Source organism: Melospiza melodia, chromosome 4 (genome assembly GCF_035770615.1).
Source record: "Melospiza melodia melodia isolate bMelMel2 chromosome 4, bMelMel2.pri, whole genome shotgun sequence".
Taxonomy (NCBI): domain Eukaryota; kingdom Metazoa; phylum Chordata; class Aves; order Passeriformes; family Passerellidae; genus Melospiza; species Melospiza melodia.
Genome location: NC_086197.1, coordinates 96,236,555 through 96,255,218, shown reverse-complemented (window position 1 = coordinate 96,255,218; position 18,664 = coordinate 96,236,555). Strand labels below are relative to the sequence as shown.

General features: G+C 44.7%; 1 protein-coding gene across 1 annotated transcript in view; it reads right to left on the bottom strand.

Annotated features, from left to right (window-relative positions):
* The window catches only part of AEBP2 (AE binding protein 2), a 41,300-nt gene extending 31,465 nt beyond the window's left edge, over nt 1-9,835 (bottom strand). Inside the window, exon 1 of the mRNA XM_063155676.1 lies at nt 9,198-9,835. Coding sequence (XP_063011746.1) covers nt 9,198-9,835 — 638 coding nt within the window. The remainder of the gene's footprint in view (nt 1-9,197) is intronic.
* Between the last annotated feature and the right edge of the window lie 8,829 nt (nt 9,836-18,664).

Below are 18,664 nucleotides of genomic sequence, written 5' to 3'. Positions count from 1 at the left end.
CTACTAAATTTCAGTAATTTATCGATATAATTCCCTAAACTAAATATTTATGTTTCACAAGCAAAACAGTTTGTCTTACTTTAATGGATGTAGTTTGATTGTGGCATGAAAATATCATTATGCTTTAGAGCTCTTACAGTTCCTTTTCATTTGAGCAGCAACCAGCCCAGAGAGAATCTTTAAAGGAGACAGAAAGCAACTCCAGCTACCTGCATATCTAAGGGGTTTTTTTGGCTGATTTTGCTGAGAAAACCATTTAAATTTAAATCTTTAAATAGAACGTATCCAAAATAATTTCATGACTGATATTGATCATTAGCTGAGTTCAGGAAAACCTACTACCAGTAAGAAAAATATAGTGTATGTGGATAAACCACCATGTAAAAAAAAAAACAACAGAGCAAAGAGAGAATGCAGAACACTAAATGGCTGCCAAAGAGAAAGATTACTCAAGCGGCAGCAAGAAATCAGAATACCTGGATCAAAAAAGTAAGCCAGGACTACATGAAGTGAAAGTCCACCACTGAGTTTTGACGGCAGCACCTTCTCTTGGCACATGACACCCACAAAGATCCCTGGCAGACAGACAGAACTGACTCCACAGCCCTTCACAGGCAAGGCAGGCAAAGCAGGATGGGCAAAAATAAGTAAAAGCTACATTAAGACAACATAAAGAAAAAAAGACCTTCACTTCCAGGGCTACATGACTGAAGAAAGCACCCACTCACCTGGAAGCACTTGTGCTTCTGAATCACATAAGCATTTTTCTGGAAATCAAACCTATCAAATCTATGCTTTACACTGATTATTCTAACAAAACCTTCTCAAAATGAACAGACTCAAAAAGTGTTCACGAATCAATCTTCAAAACAAGACTGCAACATTCTGTATTAAATATATGTATTGTTATATGACTACTAAGCAAGCAACAGAAAATAAAATAGTCAAGGGACAGAAATTTATACAGCATGGCAAGTGGCAACATTAAAAACTTGTTTTTAAATTCTTTTTGAAGCAGCAGCTTATTTTAAAGTAAAGCTGCATCTAGGTAGGGCATAAACACCTAGAAAAGGGAACACTGCAAACACTTCAGCCTGATAATATAAAACTAGGGAAGACAGGAAAGCTCTTTGAGATAGAGAAATTTAAGGAACTTAAAATAACAAACATGCACAGGAAACAAAACAAGACTGAGAAAGTGTGTTATGATTCACCACCTCTAGAGCTGTTTCCACTCTCCTGGATCACTTAATTTGATTATTTAGATTGTTATTCCTAGAATATTTGAGATCATAATACTTGCATAACACAAACCAGGGCATCACAGGATTTGTAGCATACAGAGAAACTAAAACACAAGGAGGAAATTTGAAATGCCAAAATATCCGAGCAGCAGTGCAAAAATAGAGCAGGTTAAACATATGGGCCTTGTGATATGACAGCACAAAGATGACATTCTGCAAAAGGATTACACAAATCAAGAAACTGTACTCGATTCTGCCTTGAAGATACAAATAAAACTACCTTCCATTTCTGGGAACCATGTTATCTTCAGCTCAATAATCTCCCTGAAAAGTTAGAGAACAGCAACAAGTGGCTCACAATTTTCAGTCTTTACTGATAGAGGAGTGTGTTTAGTAGCACAGCTTAGGAGAAGCAGAGAAGAAAAACACTCACTAAAGAACCACCAGAAATAATTTATTCTTTTAACAGTGCTTCCCACTTTGAGAACCATAATCACTATGAAGTTGTGTAATCAGCACTGGAAGATTACAGCCTTCAGGTGTGGTGTCAAGGCAATTTCATCTGCTGTAGGTATTACCCTCCCATTCTCTCAACCCCAAAACACAGGAAACAAATGAAACATAAAATGACCAAAGAAAGATGCAAACTCACAGAGCAGATCTAAAAAGTTTCAGTTATCATCATGTTAAATTAACTTAAAACAGAGAATACACAGATAGGATAGCATTGCAGTAAGTAGCAGCCTTGTCTATTTCTACCTCAGTGAATACTTGTTCCTTCCAGTATTAACCATATATCAAAAGCAAAGAAACCAGCAAAGTACAAGTCCACTAACTGGCTCAATTCATAACAAAAACGCCATAAATGAAGGTTTGGCTCCTGTTCTGCAGGACACTGAATTAACTTCTACTTGTACAACTGTCTAAGCTGTAACTTAACATTCAAGTCATCCTAAGGAAGTCCACTTAAAGACATGCCAAAAGGAGTTTGTTTCAAAGGAAAAGCAAATATTTACATTTCTTTGTTTGCACATATTGAAAATATTTTCTTTGCATTTTTAAGATTTTTTTTTTCATTTGGAACCTAATCATTACTACTGCACAATAAACTAAAATGCTCAAAATAAGGACTTTACTGCAACTTTACAGGGGAGCTAGTAATTTATACAAAGGCTACATGGAATGACATTAATAGTAAGTGGAAATTCTTTATGCTAGGTTCTTATTTAGGCATATTTAACAAATCATAACACCACTGTATGAGCCAACAGTAAGTTTTTTACAAGTCTCAACTCAAACCACCAAGGTGCAGTTTTCTCCCTCTGACATTATACAAGCTGTTTGAATTACAGCACTTCTCTATGGTGCACCAGGATAACAACAGGACTCTCAAAATCATAAATATTTTGCTTTTCTCTATCAAATATCTTGGCATATACCTTAAGTAACCTCTATCAAATAAAGAAAGTATTCATTAAACATTAGCAACAGAAGTTCAGCGAAATTTATTTAAGAATGTAAATTCTAGTATAGAGAAGAAAATTAGATATGGGAAAAGAAATCCCAGGTCTTTCTTGCTTTACATTTTACCATTCTTAAGGGGGGAAAACAGTACTCCAGCATCTCAAAAGGCTTCCAAATTTTTGCCCAGTTCTTTGTTGGTTTTGAATGCTGCAAAACCACCACTGTAATCATTACCTCTGAGTATCACAAAACCAATGATAAGCAGCAAGCACAACATGGAATACTTATATTTCATTTTCTAAAACAAATATTTTTTGAACAACCCCAGACAGAAAGCTGTCTGACAGAAAGCTTTTTGTAGTTATAAAAAAGAATCAGTTACATAGATAGATAGCCAAAGAAATCTCTACCTCAGGGAATCTTACAAAATTGACACTTTGTATTTCTGCAAGTCATGACATCGTATTTGTTTAACAGCAACAGGGAGAGTGGATAAAACTCACTGTTGGTACAAAGACGTTCCTTACCCTCTTCTGCCCTTTCTCTTGCTCAACTTAACTGGAGATTACATTCCCACCTGTCTCAATGACTCCCTGCAATTACTTGGCTACTTTACAGCAGAGACCAATTTTTCACTTTCTTTGGGTTAAGTTCTCTTTTTCCCCTCAGGCTATTAGACATATCTCATTCCCTCTCATCCCAGAAGTTTTCTGTGTGCATCTCACATCATCCCCTTGCCAGAAACCTCTATTCCTGTCTCAAAAGCTCCATCTGCTTTTCATCTCCCTGCTCTGCCGTGCACCACTTTCCCAGCCAAGAGCAGACTGCTCTACAACCACCCCAGGCAAGGGGTTCTGGTTCTAGGTGGATTTCCACACTGTTGATTTCCACGCCAGCTCCCCGTGCTGCTCATTCCCCCACCGTTCCTCTCCAACTGGGCAGAGGTTTTAAAAAAATATGTAAATATATGAAAGGTACTAGAAAGCTGTGGAAAGATCTGAGCACGAGTGGTATGGTAGAACATTTCCATGTTGGTTTTATCTGTGACCAGCTCCAGCAATGCGATGTCACATTGCTGCCAAACGGCTGTTCAGGCTGTGACACTCTGCTTCACTTCACTGGAAATGAAACAGGGAAAGCAAAAAAAAAAAAAAAAAAAAAGACAGTTTTTTTCCATTACTGCCTAGGAAATTCCCTAAAAAACCCCATCTATTAAACCTTGTATTTAGAAGTTATCAGACTTGATGATGTCACAAAGTTAACACAAAATGCACACAGACCGGTATGGATGTTCAAATCCTACATAAAAGCAAAACTAATTCTGTCTTACACTGAAGAGGAAAATGTTTTTCTCAAATTGTATGAAGTATATTTACATCTTACTACAATAACTATAACAGCTCATTATACCCAGCTCTTTCATCTAGTTCACAAAAAGACCTCATGTTAACCACTCAATTATACCAACCAACAGCTTTAGTAATAAAGATACTCACCATACAAAATATCTGGGCTGTTTTGTCTACCCATCAAAAGCTATTTTCTCCCGTGCCAGAAAGGCCTGAACATAACCATTACAGAAACAAGGGGTTTATTTTGCAATTTGAAAGCAAATAACTACAGCAACAATAAATGCAGTTAGAAATACTGCACATACAATTTTCAGCAGAATTTCTGAAACTTGGGTAAACTTCTGTATAGCTCACTGTGACATGGCAATATTACACACATTTAAAAAAAAATTTAATGACTTAACCACCTTGCCCTAAGTGCTAATGAATGATTCTTCACTTCCTGCATAGGAACAAGTGAGACTATGCAGCAAAGAGAGGCCTGAAGCACTTTTTAATCTGGTCACATGGATCCATGAAACACACCTATTAGTACCACATGTCCTCAGGATTGTATTTCAAATTTACTGTTCTGCCTTCATAAGTGTCACTCATACAACTTGCGTGCCACTGCCAAGTCAATCTTGAAAGTTCTTCACTTCCAAGATTTTAAAAGATAGACAAAATAAGGACTAGAAATAAAACCAACATTTTTAAATCAGCAAACATCTTAAAAGTTGACAAAGCCTTCATTTCACACGAGATTTAAAAAACTCAGACTAGAGCCTGGAATTTTCATGTGTAAACCTCTTATCTTTCAACCCATTAGTTCCACACTGTCATTTCACTCAGCAAAATGAAAAAAACTTCATAATCTGAAGCACAGAAAAGTTTACTACTGAAAAACTTATCTGAAATGTGTTTTCCAAACTGCTTATCTATTAAATAGGAACAGAATAATAACATTCCTAGAAGTATTTTGCAAGTCTTATGTGGTTAAGAACACATTGTCAATGAGTATTACTGAATACTCCTAGAGTCAGGGCCTCACAATAACTGACTCGATGGTGAATAACAAAAAACATGGAAAGGTTATCCTCCTTCCAAAACAAACCCAAAAAGAAAAAAAAAAAAAAAAAAAAAAGAAGAAGAAAATGAAGCCTTACAAGTTCCATGAAAATCGCCTGTGAGATGGACATTATTTAGGGCTAAGCCTAAAGCAAAGATTGCTTCATAGGTGCAAAGACAACCTGTTACACTTGGCCTAGAAGCACATCAGTCAGCACTCCCAGCTCACGCAGCAGAACAGCTGATCCTGCAGCTTAAATGCACCTTTTGCATGCTCCTTGCCCAGCCAGGAGGAGGAGGAGCAAAGGATAAACTGCTAAGAGGGGTAAAGATAATGCAAGAATAGTAAACCAGGGGTAACTTCTAGGTGACAGTAGAAAAAAAAAGCTTTTCATACAGATTTACTACTTGAATTTCTGCTCAACAACTTCAAACTGCAAGACCTACCACTGCTTTCTAAATCAAACAAAATCTGATGATGAAACTATTTCAGATTTAAATGTATTTCCATAATAAGTGTTCCAGTAAACAATATTTAAATTATTTCAGTAAACTAAGTGTTTGTAAGAAAATATCGTAATTCAGCAGTAACAACAGCAGGGAGCTGCAGATGCATCTCCACCACGCTCAGCTCAGCTGGTTTATACCCAAATCCATGCATTTGCTTAGGTCCAGCTTCAGTATTTATAGTTAACTGAACCATTATTTTTTCTTTTCAAGTCCTGTCAAATGTTTCTCAGCATTGCAGCAAGACTAGCAGCTCCAGAGGACTCTGGAAGAACACATCCATCCTTTCAGCACAGATCTCAAGTTGGGGAAAGGCACAAGAAAATGAGCAGCATTCACGTGCTGATAATGGTCTTTGTTCCAACTGTAAATCCAGAGGATCACTAGGCTTGAATGCAGACTATTATTACTCAGCCAGCTGATCTGAGCTCACTCACAAAAGTCACAGACAAACTCCTGCACAGCAGTGGGAACTTAGCACAATTCCCAGGGAAGAAATGGAACTGCTACAGATCAACGAGATAGCTGCCAGTCCTAGAGTTACTGCTCTGAACTCTCCTGCTGAGCTGAAAATGCCACCTTGGTTATTTATCCCAGGTGTCAGTCTGGGCTTTGCTTTTTCCTTTCTGGGAGGGAAGATAAGCATGTTGTACTGCAGGCATGGAAATGGAGGGTCAAAATTTACCCTAAATTTCAGGGCATCAGTAGTCACATCTATATTTATTTCTTGTGTTATTATAAATACTGACCAATTTCCTACAAGTTATTTCTTTCTGTCAGCAGATACTCTCAAAACACAATAAAATGTTAAAAATAGAAGTTGTTGAACAGTAGCTCTATTTTGACCATATACAAGATTTTCTTCTTCATCTGCTTCATTTGTATTTGATATCACTACAGGAAAAATCAGAGATAACACAACGTGGAGAACGATAAAGAACATGCACAAGAAAATGGGAATTTGATCACTCACGGAATTCAGGCCCTCTTACCACACCCTTTAATTCATTCAAATTTTCTAAAGAGGAAGCAAGAAAAAAAATCCCAAGCCCAGAGGCATGATCTGAATGTTAGCAAACCTGCTGACAGCAGGAGAGTCTTTACCCAGTACACTCTCCTACCAGCCTCCTCCGGCTAAACTCAGGGTCTGAGAAGTCAAAACTGTTAGTTCCATCTCTTCCCTTTTCTCTCCTCTCCCTCCCCAGGGAATCTTACTTTACAGCACACTGAGAGTCAGACACAGAGTTCCTCAGGACTTCAGAGACACGGGGAGTCAGCAAAGGTCATGAAGCACTGTACAAGAAATTACTCCATATAAAACAACACTTAATAGACAAAATATCGTTCTCTAATAGCCACAGAACTTACATTTTAATTCAGAGGAGACCAAATCAACGAATGATTTATTCTTTCAGGATTTCAATGCATTACGTCTAAACTGTTTCCAGCTCTTCCTTGGTATTTCACTATTCCAATTTACACACTCTAACTCTTCAGCACATCCCTACCTTTTGCAACACTCTGCTTGTCTGTGTGATCATCTGAAAGGCACAGGATTATGCTGTGGCTGCCTTCCAAGCAGCAGCAATCGTTTGGATCACAATGTCAAGCCAGCAACTTGCTGAACTACATGTGACAAAAATAATAAAGCATTCTAACACCCTGCAGCAAAGAGTGCACACCAAACGAAATTTTCCAACCCCAGGAATAACAAATGGCACTCTGGGTAGCATTGCTCTTCTCCCACCAACTCAACCAGCATGCTTGGAATTACAGCACAAAACACACGCTCAACACACCAAGTTTCCATCCTGGCAGGTCAAGACAAAACTTTGCAAAGATTTAAAACAAGGCACAGTCCTTATTTAAACCACTAAACACAAAGAGTCCCACTCCTGGTGTAAAGGGAAGGAGCAAGGACCCACACACGTGGATTTAACCACTTACAGCAAGAGGACCACGAGAACAACGACAGAGAAAGAAAGTAGCAACCAGCTCTGGAGGGCACAGGGCAAGGCACAATGACGCTACTTCCAGAAAACCCCTGCAAGTTATTTCTGTTATTTCCTCAACCCCGACACGCACTTGGATAAGACCAGGATTAGACTTAGACTTTCACTCTGTGGAAAACAAGAAACTGTTATCTTAAAGTTCCTTCATGCACCTGGTGTTTTTCCAGAAGTCTACTTCCATACTTAGTCAATTGCATGTAAAATCTCAGCTTTTGAAACAAACAGAAAACAAACAAAACCTACAAGCCCCAACATCCACACCCCCTCTGCACTCGCATAAGTTTAGAAGAAAGAAAACGTGATTTCTAGGAGTCTCAAAAGTCTGACAGAAACCAAAGACCTGAATTTTTTTCTGTCTTCTTAAGACTTTTAGGCCAATTACATGGTTTTGGGGAACTGACTCACGAGGGGTTTGCTGGGCTGGTTTCAATCTTCGAGGTTAGGTCTAGTCATGCCCCCTTTTCATTCTGAAATATGGGTACTTGTACAGTTACAAAGATTTTGATCTAACATATATTCAAAGTACATTTCTGGACCAAACCACGTAATTCTCCACACTTAACAGGGAAACTATCTTAAGAAACTACAAATAAAATTTTAATTGTTACTTAACTGTAACTCTAGCAGGGAAGTCTGATACTTTTTCTGCTAAACGTATAGAAAAATCGTACGAGTTTCTTAAACTATTTGAAAGGACTAATTAGCAAGGGACACACAGCACTTCCACACTGTTTTTACGTCCTTTTTCCACCGTATTTTCAGTTTTTCAAGTACACTGTTGCATACAACATCCAGGAGAACTGGATGTTGTTCTTTGAAATGCTCGAGTCAGTAGGCTGAAACGGACCTGAATGGTCGAATTCAACCATGTGCGAGAATTCGGTTGTGCCTTTTCACCAGAACCAAGCTCGAATCTTGGTAAAATTAAATGTGCAGCTTTAACATACAAAAGCTCAAGAACTAACTCATCCTTACAGATTCTGAAATTCACAATTACAGAACTCATTCAAAGATGACTCTGAGCCTCACTCCACACCGTGCACGATTATTACTTGTGCACACGTAATGCAGGAAGGGCTGGTCTCCTTTTTATTTCAGCAAACTCGATTTTTTTTCTCCCTCATGTTTTAAGAGGCTTTCACTCGGTTTTCTCGCCCTAGAGCAGAGACCCTGTTGCGGGCGCAGGTAAAACCGCATCCAGAAATGCATTTCCCATCCCGAAGCTTCAGCACACCCCACCTGCGCTTTGCCGCAAGACACAGCCCTGAAGAGCCCCGAAAGCACCATCTGAGAAATATCCGCAGCTTCCGAGGAAAGAGGCCCCGGAGGAGCAGGAGGCGGAGGCGGCAGCGCCCGGCGGGGCCGCTCGGGGCTCTCACGGCTCGGGGAGCGCCCCCTCCTCCGCGGGCAGGGCCGGGCGGCCGGGGGCCCGAGCAGCAGGGGCGGGGGCCCGGCACAAGTTGGCCGCAGAAACCTGTGGCTGCCGTGACAGCCCCGCGGCCGGCGGCGGGGCGGCGCCCGGGCGGCGGGGGCTGCCGAGGCGGGGACCCCGGGGCGCGGCGGACACTGACCTGTCCTCCGAGTCCATGCGGCTCAGGGGCTCCCCGTCCGAGGACATCTCCAGGCTGCCCCGCCGGCCGCCCGACGTGGCGCTGCCGCAGCTGCTGCCGCCGCCCGTGCCGGGGCCGGTGCCGTATCCCTCGTCGCCGCCGCTGGACACGCTGCTGGAGCTGCTGCCGCCCCCACCGCCGCCGCGGCCCGGCCCGTCCTCCTGGCTGCCCCGGGGGCCCTTGGGCTCCTCCTTGGCGTCGGCCTCGCTGCCGCCGCCGGGGCTCGGCGAGCGGGTCTCGTCGCTGCAGCAGCCGCTGCTCGTGCTGCTGCTGCTGCTGCCCACCAGGCTGCTCTCCTCCTCCTCGCCGCCCTCCTCCTCCTCTTCCTCCTCCTCGTCCTCGTCCTCCCCGTCCCCGGCCTGGCTGGCGCTCTCCGGGCTCGGCTCCGACATGCTCTCCGCCTCGCCGTTCAACAGCAGCAGCGGCTCCGGCTCCGCCGCGGCCGAAGGCGGCGGCGGCGGCGACGACGACGACGAGGAGGATCCGGCCCCACCGGCGGCCGCCGCCACCTCCGCCTCCTCCTCCTCCTCGGCGGGCGCCGCCTGCCCGGGAAGGCGCCGCTGGGGCTCCGCCATGTCGCTGCAGCGAGCGGCCGCCATGGCGCCTGCGAGTCGCTGCCGCGCGCGCGGGGCCGGCCGCGGGCGTGCGCACGGCGGGGGCGTGCGCGCGCGGCCCCGTGCGCGCCCGCGCGGCCGGTGCGCGCTCCCGCCGCCGCCCGCGCGCGCCCCCCTCTTCTTCCTTCGCCCTCCTCGCGCACCCGCACCGCCGGGGAGGGGCGGGGCCCGGCTCGTGCCGCCGCCGCCGCACGCGCTACGGAGCGCGCCGGGGGACAAACAACGCGGGGAGGGCGGAGCGAAGGGCGGTGGCGGGCGAGCGGCGGGATCGCGGCTGAGTCTGCCGGGGATCCCAGCGTGAATCCCCCGGGAATCGCAGTTCGGGGCCGCTGGAATGGCGTGATCCCGGCCCCCGGCTCCATAGACAGCGGGGAGTGCCGCGGGACGAACCGGGAACGAAGCGCTCCCGGTTGCCCCGCCTCGCTCCAGGAGAAATCCCGAATGGCACCAGAGTCCCACAGCGGGGCAGGGACATTCCCGGCTGGCGCTGAGATGGAGCAGAGCCGGAGCAGGGTGGCCCCGGCGGAGGGTGGGGCAGGCAGGGCTCGGAGGCACCGGGCACGGCGGGTCCCCTCACGGGCATTGCGGGCCGTTCCCTCACGGGCATGGCGGTGGGGAAGGGGACAATCGAGGCTCCTCGGAGAGAGCTGCAGGCGCTGAGGAGGCAGCCGGGCAGAAGTGCCGCAGCACGGCTCGGCCGAGGCAGGAAGGAGACAGGGAAAGGGTTCCAGGGCCGCTGGAAAAAGAGTGAGAAACGCCGCGCTGGGCAGGGAGGAGAGAGAATGAACCCCAGAGCAAGCTGGCCCGAAACCTCTCCAGGCAGGGAGGAGGCTTCCCGGCTCCTGGGAACAGTTGTGTGACCAAAGGGGACTGTCAAGTATCACAGGATGGTTTGGATTGGAAGGAACCTTAAAGATAATCTCATTCCAAACCCCTGCCCTGGGCACGGACACCTTCCACCAGACCAGGTTGCTCAGAGCTCCATCCAGCCTGGCCTTGGACACTGCCAGGGATCCAGGGACAGCCACAGCTTCTCTGGGCACCCCATGCCAGGGCATCACCACCCTCACAGAGAAGAATTTCTCCCTAATACCCAGTCTAAACCTATGGATGTATGAAAGGGGTAAAGTGAAATCTCAGCAGCATGACTGTCAATCACATAGAAGCCTTCAGAACAGAGTTTGAAAATTAAGGTCATTTAATGAGCATGGAAAATGGGATAAAGTTTACAGTAAAATACATAGGATGGGGATTGGCAATAGAACAGAAAGGTAGAATCTGAACGCAGAGATATAATCAGGTAGTTTGACAAGTTATTGGAGAGATGAGAAGGGTAATGAAAGGTATTCAATCAAAGGTAAATAAACCAAAGGTAATAAAATGACGAAATAAAATGCTGTTCTTTGTGAATTATAAATATCCTACATCTGTCAGTCTTTAGCCAGTGCTTACAGGGCTTGCCAGATTTAGCAGAAAAATCATGAAGCCGTGGTAGTGAAGTTTAAAAACAAACACAGAACCACAGCTCAGTCCAGAAAAGCCTTGTGCCTTCTGCGCATGAGGAAGAACCTCACAAACTCAAGTTTCAGCAGGCAGATCTGGCATGTCCACAGAGATCCTGGATTCCAGGGGAAGCTAACTGCGTAGGATTAAAATCTGGAGAAGGTGCTCCGAAGACCTGCATTTGCATGGCTGGTGATGGCTCCCAGCCCATCAACAGATGTAGCTGTGAGCAGCAACAAGAACAAGCTGTGGTGTAGCAGCCAAAATAGAGAGCCACAGCGCTGAAACAGCAACAGGGGGTCGGGGACTCAACACTGGATTAGCCTTTGAAAACAAACCAATAACACATTTAGCCTGCAGAGGAGCATAAGCAAATTTTGGAAACCAACAGCAATGAAAAAGTGATGATAATTCCTCAGATTTCTAGAAGCCAGCCTTGGCTAGAAAGTAGAAAGGTTAAGAATGCTTTAAAAAAAAATCCAGAGGGGGGAAAAAAGACAAGAACAGCTGCAATGCTGCTTCTCATGTGTGCAAGATGTGCATTGCAGGTCTCCCAACTCCACCAACACAGTCAGCAAACCCTGAGTTTCTGTATCGTGTTCTGCCTCTCCTCATGCTAACAGTGTGCGCTGTGCTTTGCTCCCCGGAGGAAGGCGTGGGGCTCCGGGGGCGTGTTGCAGTCGCTGCTCTAATCAAACGCCAAGTGTTCCAAAACCACCCCGGGCTTTGATTCAGCCCAGAAACGGCGGTAGCTGAAATAATTCCTGTTATTCCTGGTCTCCACTACCCACTGCTGCCCTTGTGTGCTGCAGCAAGGGACAGAATCGGGGAGGTACCGGGGCATGAGAAACTAAAAATACATGAAAAGCTTCGGTAAAAAACACCTTTCACAAACGATGGCCATGAGATAAAGGGGAGAAAAGTCATCACAAAGAGCTCTGTACCGCGATGTCAGTTGTCCTGATCGCTGTGTGCTCAAATGTATTTTTCCCCCAGGTCTCTCTGTGTTTCTCGAGGTGCTGCGTGCGCGCAAAGGCTCCTTCCTTGTGTTTGGCACTGAAAGCGAGCAGGGTGATTCGCCCTCCCACTTTCCGCTCGCCTAAGCGGGGCGGTAGAGACGCCAGCTCGTTAGGTAATCTGTGTATTCAGAGAGGGTCAGCGAGGGAAACCTCGGGACTTTTCTATGGCCCGATGGAAATCACTCGGCGTTTAAGCAAGCGCTTAGTGCCAACGGGGTCACTGCTGCGGCAGGCCGGCATCAAAGAGAAACTCCGTGGTAATCTCTCGGTGTCCTGCTCTCGGGTTTTCAAACACGCAAAATTCTGCGTCCAGGCTCGGCCCTTGAGTGCTGTAATAAAGTCCTAATCAAGTGCAAGCAGCAGTGATTATTGCTCACTGAGCTTTCTCTGTACTAACCCCCGCAGCTTACCGAAGCTGGATTTCCTTTTTTCCCAAGGTTTTTTGACTTTTCAAACCTCTTGAAAGAGATCTGTCAGAGAACAGGTGATTCCACTACTTGCAAAAGCACCTAAATCATTTACATGTGAATGCTGGGATAAAAGCTCAAGGAGGAGACTCCTGTTAGGAAATCCTTTGGAGAAAAAACACATCGTTCACTTGGGTGGATGTTACTCTGTCATTCACACAAAGAGTTTCTGATGTGCTTAGTCTAGCTTGGTATGATCACCTAACTACGATGATTTAAAGCTCAGATATTTGTGCTGAGAAATCAGCAAAGTATAAAATAATAAAATACATTTTTAAAAGCCTGTAGATAAACCAGGAGAAGCCTGTTCACAGGCAAAAGATTCCAAGCAGGGCCATTAGTTCAAGAACAAACAACTTGTAGACACAGCAGAGCAGGGAGAAGAAATGAAGATTTTATTCTCTTACCTCAGAACACCAGGGTGCAGGGTATTCACACTGACAGCAGGAGCAGTAACAAGCACACTCCACAGAAGTAGTTTCTTCTTTTCTTGATTCACAGCAATTTTGCTGTTTTGTGGGGTTTTCTTGAAGGACACTTAGGTGAGATCACCAGTAGATGTACGTAAGGCAGGTTTCTTGAGGTTTTTTCCCTAACTTTGATCAGCATTATAGTACTATGTTATACAGTATACAAACAAAACACTTCAATACAGCAAGAAAGGCCTAAAAGAGAGGAAAAAAAAATTAAACAGGCCTGAGGTACAGGAAAGGTGACATCCAGTCTCACACTTGCTAGGATACCAGGAGAGATTCTGTAAAGCCCAGCATCTGCTCCCTTCTCCAACCCCTGCCTCCCCATGCACGTCTCAAGCAGCGCAGGAAATTCCTGCTGCCTGCACCTCATGACTCACCTTGCTCAGCGTTCTGCCGACTCAGCAGCCTCTGGAAACTGCACCTTCCTTTTTTCTGCCCCACCCTCCCTTCCCCATCCCAATTCGAGGGCTGGAGGAAGAGACTGCCATCTGTCATTGCTGCAAGTGAGCAGCGCTGGGTTCTCACCCTTCCCTTCAGACTGGGCTGAAATTGCCTCCTCCTGATGCAATTCTGACCCCACCCTCTCCTGCAGCACCCAGTTAATTCTCCCTTTAAACTCAGCTTCCATGCTCTTTTGCTCTTTTCTTTTTTAAAGCTGCCTTTAATCTTTGTCTGCGCTGTCTGCTTAGAAACCATGACTCTGAGAAACTGCAAGCCATGCTTAGGCTGGGCCAGCCAGAGGAAGGCTGCAGGGAATGCATGTTGGGAAAGGGTCCCCCTTCCCTCCCCAGGAGTGTTGAACCCTCTCTGGGATTGTAACTGGCTTTGAAAAACGTTTTGCAGCAAAATGAATTCTTGATACTGCTTGGGACCTTCCTCCTGCTCTGCCCTGCCCCTGCTTTGTGTCACGCTGATCTGCTGCCTCTTCTCTGGTGCCAGCACAGCTGTCCCTGAAATTCCTGCCGTGATCTAGACCAGGGAACTGCTTTTAGTGGTAACTAGGAGGAAAAAAAATAAAATGGCATTCTGTTCCTGTTAGCTCATGAAGCTTCAGAAAGCTCCAGACAGCTCAGTCAAATGTAACTCTCTGGGGATGGGGAAAAGAGGAACAAAAACGTTAAAAACTTGCTAAGGTGATATGAAGAACCACGGGTTACTTCAGGAATGGAAAACCCCATTCTGTCATTCTGGAGCTCATCCAAAAGCTCATCCTAACATTCATTCTATTTGCACTTGTGGTAAACTCCAGCCGGCCCAGTGGAGATGAGAGCATCTCTGCTTGAAGCCATCTATAAACACCAACAGTGAGAGGAAGGCCACGTTCCATAGATATTCTGATGAATTTGAAGGAAATCAGATACCTTACAAGTAGGTGAACCTCTAAAATGCACACAAATTGATGCTCAATTTGTTCCATATTGAAGGAAAACAGAAAATGCAAAATAATAAACGCTGAAAATTTCTTGTAAGTGAAAGACAAAAAAGTGAGTTCAAGGCATTAGGAGACCTTGTCATATGTTCATTGATGTGCTCTACAGGTTGCTGCAAAACCTGAAATATCAGCACAGAATTTTGAATAGGTACTATTCAGCTGTGATATCCTCTTAGTTATTATAGATACCACTGAGAATGAACTCAGAATTTGCTTCAGAAACAAAAGATACTCTCAGTACAGTTGCACTGTCGTAGCTAAGTATTAATCCTGTCACCCCATGTCTCTCAATTTTTGTGACTCCCAGGGACTTGCATAAGTACGTGCTAAAAGTGCATTGTGCTTTTCTTTGAAACTACTGGGAAAGTTTTTCAAGTGGAAAATTTAAATACCTGATGCAATATATCATATGAACAAGTAAAACAGTAATATATGCGGGACTGTACAAGCAAATAAACCATTTTTCTCTGTCATCAGTATTGTCAATATTTTTATTTATGACTAAAAAATCTACATAAATTATCAGAAATACTTTCTTTTCCTCCCAAAGTATGCTAAACCTCCTTGTGTACATTTTCTTTTTGGCACAGTTTGCTCTTTTTCAGTAAAGGCAGCCAAAATTCTTAAGTCTCAGAAGAATCAACATCCTTAAATGCTGTAATTTAGATTCATTTTAGCCAGAGATAATTAAAATATTTGCTTCCAGATTACAGAGTCTTTACATGCTGTTAATTTGGGGAATTGGTTTTCTCAACATTCTTATGCAAAACAGAGCTGGATTCCAGCTTTAAATGAAGGTGTGTGCCTGAGCACATGTAGAGGGTTGTCACCAGGATGTTCATTTATTTTCTGCAGAAATAAATTTGGTGCAGATCCTCACAGTAAAACCAGGGCAGGCCATCCCAGCTGAGGGGACAATTCTGCACAAGCACATTAGACAGTAAATCCTGGTTTTTTGCCTAAAAATACGGGTGTGAAGTCAGGAGCAGAGGTTTTTTTGCACACATGGAAATTCTTTTCAAAAACCATAAAAGTAATCAAGATCTTGCATGTTGCAAAACCGGTGTGTAACCATTACAACCAAACAGAAATGCATAATTAATTGGATGCTAATTAAATACAAATCACAGCTTGGAAGGAGTACAAGTTTACAACAGCTTTTCCTTGTTCTAGGATTACTTTAAAACTCCCCTTCTTCAGCTTGTGGTAAGTCCCCTTCTTCAATTCGTAGTGGTAAGCAGAATATGGGTTTTCCATAGGAGGGTTTTAGATTTCTTTAAATTAATGTTTCATAAAATTTAAACAAAAATCCCCTGGCAGAAATCTAGTTATAAAGTTTATGTGCTTTTTCTTTTTCTTTCTTTTTTTTTTTTTTTTTTTTTTTTGAAAGAATCTCTTATCCTTCCAAGATCAAACCCTTGTGAACACATGTCCTTCCGAACAAAGTTCTCAGCTTCCCAGAACATGCTGTGGTGGGCCCTGCAAGGGGCCCTGAGGATAATGCAGGGAGTGGAGCATGTCAGATGAGGAGCAGCTGAGAGAGCTGGGACTGTCCAGCCCCAAAAAGTGAAGGCTCTGGGGGATCTTATCAAGGTATAAATATCTGAGAGGGGAAGTAAAGAAATGGAGCCAGACTTAGTGGTGTCTGGTAAGGGCAGGAGTCAATGGTCACAAACTGAGATGCAGAACATTAATCCTATTTAAATGTAAGAAGAAACTTCTTCATTTTCAAGCAGTGGAGAGGTTGTGGCATTGCTGTTTGTGAAGTTATTCAAACCACATCTGGACATGGTCCTGAGCAGCCTGTTCCAGCTGTTGCTGCTTGGAGTGGGGGATTGGACTCTGTGATCTCCTGAGGTGCCTTCCAACCTTACCTTTTCTGTGATTCTGTAAAGTTGAGATATTATTCCTGTGTTACACAGAGACACAGGCTTTGCTACTTATGCAAAGCCAGTATTTTTCTGGGTTCCCAAATATCACCATATACCCTGGCTTTGCCCCAGCCTCACGTGGGGATGAAAATCACAATTGACACCACTCCTGCCTTGCAGTGTGCTTTGTAAAGATGGGAAGGGAGTCCTGGTGGGATTCACAACAGCTGAGGTGGGCTGTGTGACTGGCACCAAGCCCTGAGTCCCTGCAGGCAGGTCTGGATGCAGCCTGAATGGCTCCATTCAGAATTCCCAAGCTGGCCAAATTTAGGGTCCTGCTACATCCCCTGAGATTAGAAATGACAAGCAAGTGAGATTACGTGTTTTCCATGATTGCCAGATCCTGGCAGGCTAGAGACTTAAGGGAGAGAGGTTATCCTTAAGAGAGGCATTTATCACACTCTCTGGCCAGCCTTGGGCAAGATACTGCTTGGAGAAGATTTCCCAAAATCCCCTGGAGGAGATTTCCCAAAACCTTAACAACCTGGACAATTCATCTTCTCTCCCCACTGCTCTGCTTATGCTACAAGAAAAATTCATGTCATGGGAAGTTTGTCAAACAGCTAGATATATACAGAATTAATTTATTTAAATAGAATTTAGTATTTGGTAGGCCTCAGCACAAGCAAACACATGAATTTCAGAAAAGTTCAGAGTTGCATCCAAAGATGTGAATTACCATTATTTGGGCATTCACTGAACAGAGAAGTCATACTGAAATTAATCAAAACTAATTTAACAATTACAAAACCAGCAGGATGACTTCATTGTCGTTTGCCACTAATGACAAATGTTTATTACAGATCGTGTATTTGTCTTCTGAGCTATTAAAACCCCGTTTGCTATTCATAACTCCTCAAACCTTTCCTGTAAGAAGAAGGATCCATCATGTTCATGGAAAATAAGCCAAGCTTGTAGAAGTACAGCACCCCTCCCTATTCTCAATCAATCAAATCTGAGAGAGAGAGAGGGAGACTGATGAGAACAACCTACTTTTCTGTGCGTGGCATTCACTGAATGTGAAAAGGGGTTTCAGCAGGACCGAGAAAGTAGCTGTTGTCATGACAGCACCGGGAAGCCCAGGGACTGAAAAGATCTTCATCAGCTCACTGCAGCAATGCTGTGCCAAAGGAACTGGGCTGCCTGTCTGCAGGCTGACAACAGAGCCAGGGGAATGCCTGCTTGTCAAACCTCCCTGATTCTACTCTGCAAACTTCCCCACTCCTGGCCTCTGAGGCTGCAATGCAGTTGCAATCTGGCAAGAATGGATCTCTCCTGCCCCCCTCCTTCCCCTTCAGTACTCCCCACGCTTTCTGTTTCTCTCTCTGCCTTAACAAGGACAGCACCCAGCCCTCCTGCACTCCCTTTCTCCGCAGAAATGCCATGCTGAAGGCAGCAGTAGCCTGTAAGAAACCCAGTCAAGCAGCAGCTCATTCTGCAGTCCTGCTCCATCGATGGAATGCCGGCCACCCCTGCATGCTCAGTGCGAGGGGCAGCGTGTCTGTGTGCTCTGCTGCTCACCTGGCAGCTCTGGGGCCAAGGCTGAGGGTTTCTGTGGCAGGATCTGCTCCTTGGGGTCATACCCTTGCAGGGCTGGATGTTACCTGCTCAGCTCTGGCCACTCCAAGTCGATATATCACTTTTCACACAGAGTTAGGCAGCCTGCTGGCTGTGCTCACTGTAATCACCACCAGCACCAGTTTCGGGAGAACTGTGAGACTATTCCGTTCCCAGAGGAGTTTTATTTCACAGAAATGACTAAAAATGGTTGCTGAACAGGTAAGATCCTCATAATTTAGACAAAGAAAGAGAAAGTAAGGTCTTTTTGGCTGTGCACATATTTATGGAGTTCTGGTGCTGTTTATTTGAAGCAGTGGGAAATGAGAACATTTGGAAAATTGTGTTATGCCCCCACTAGTTATCACTGATGGAATGAAAACTGAGATTGAGTGCTTTACACCCAATCTTGCAGCAGCCACCTTTATT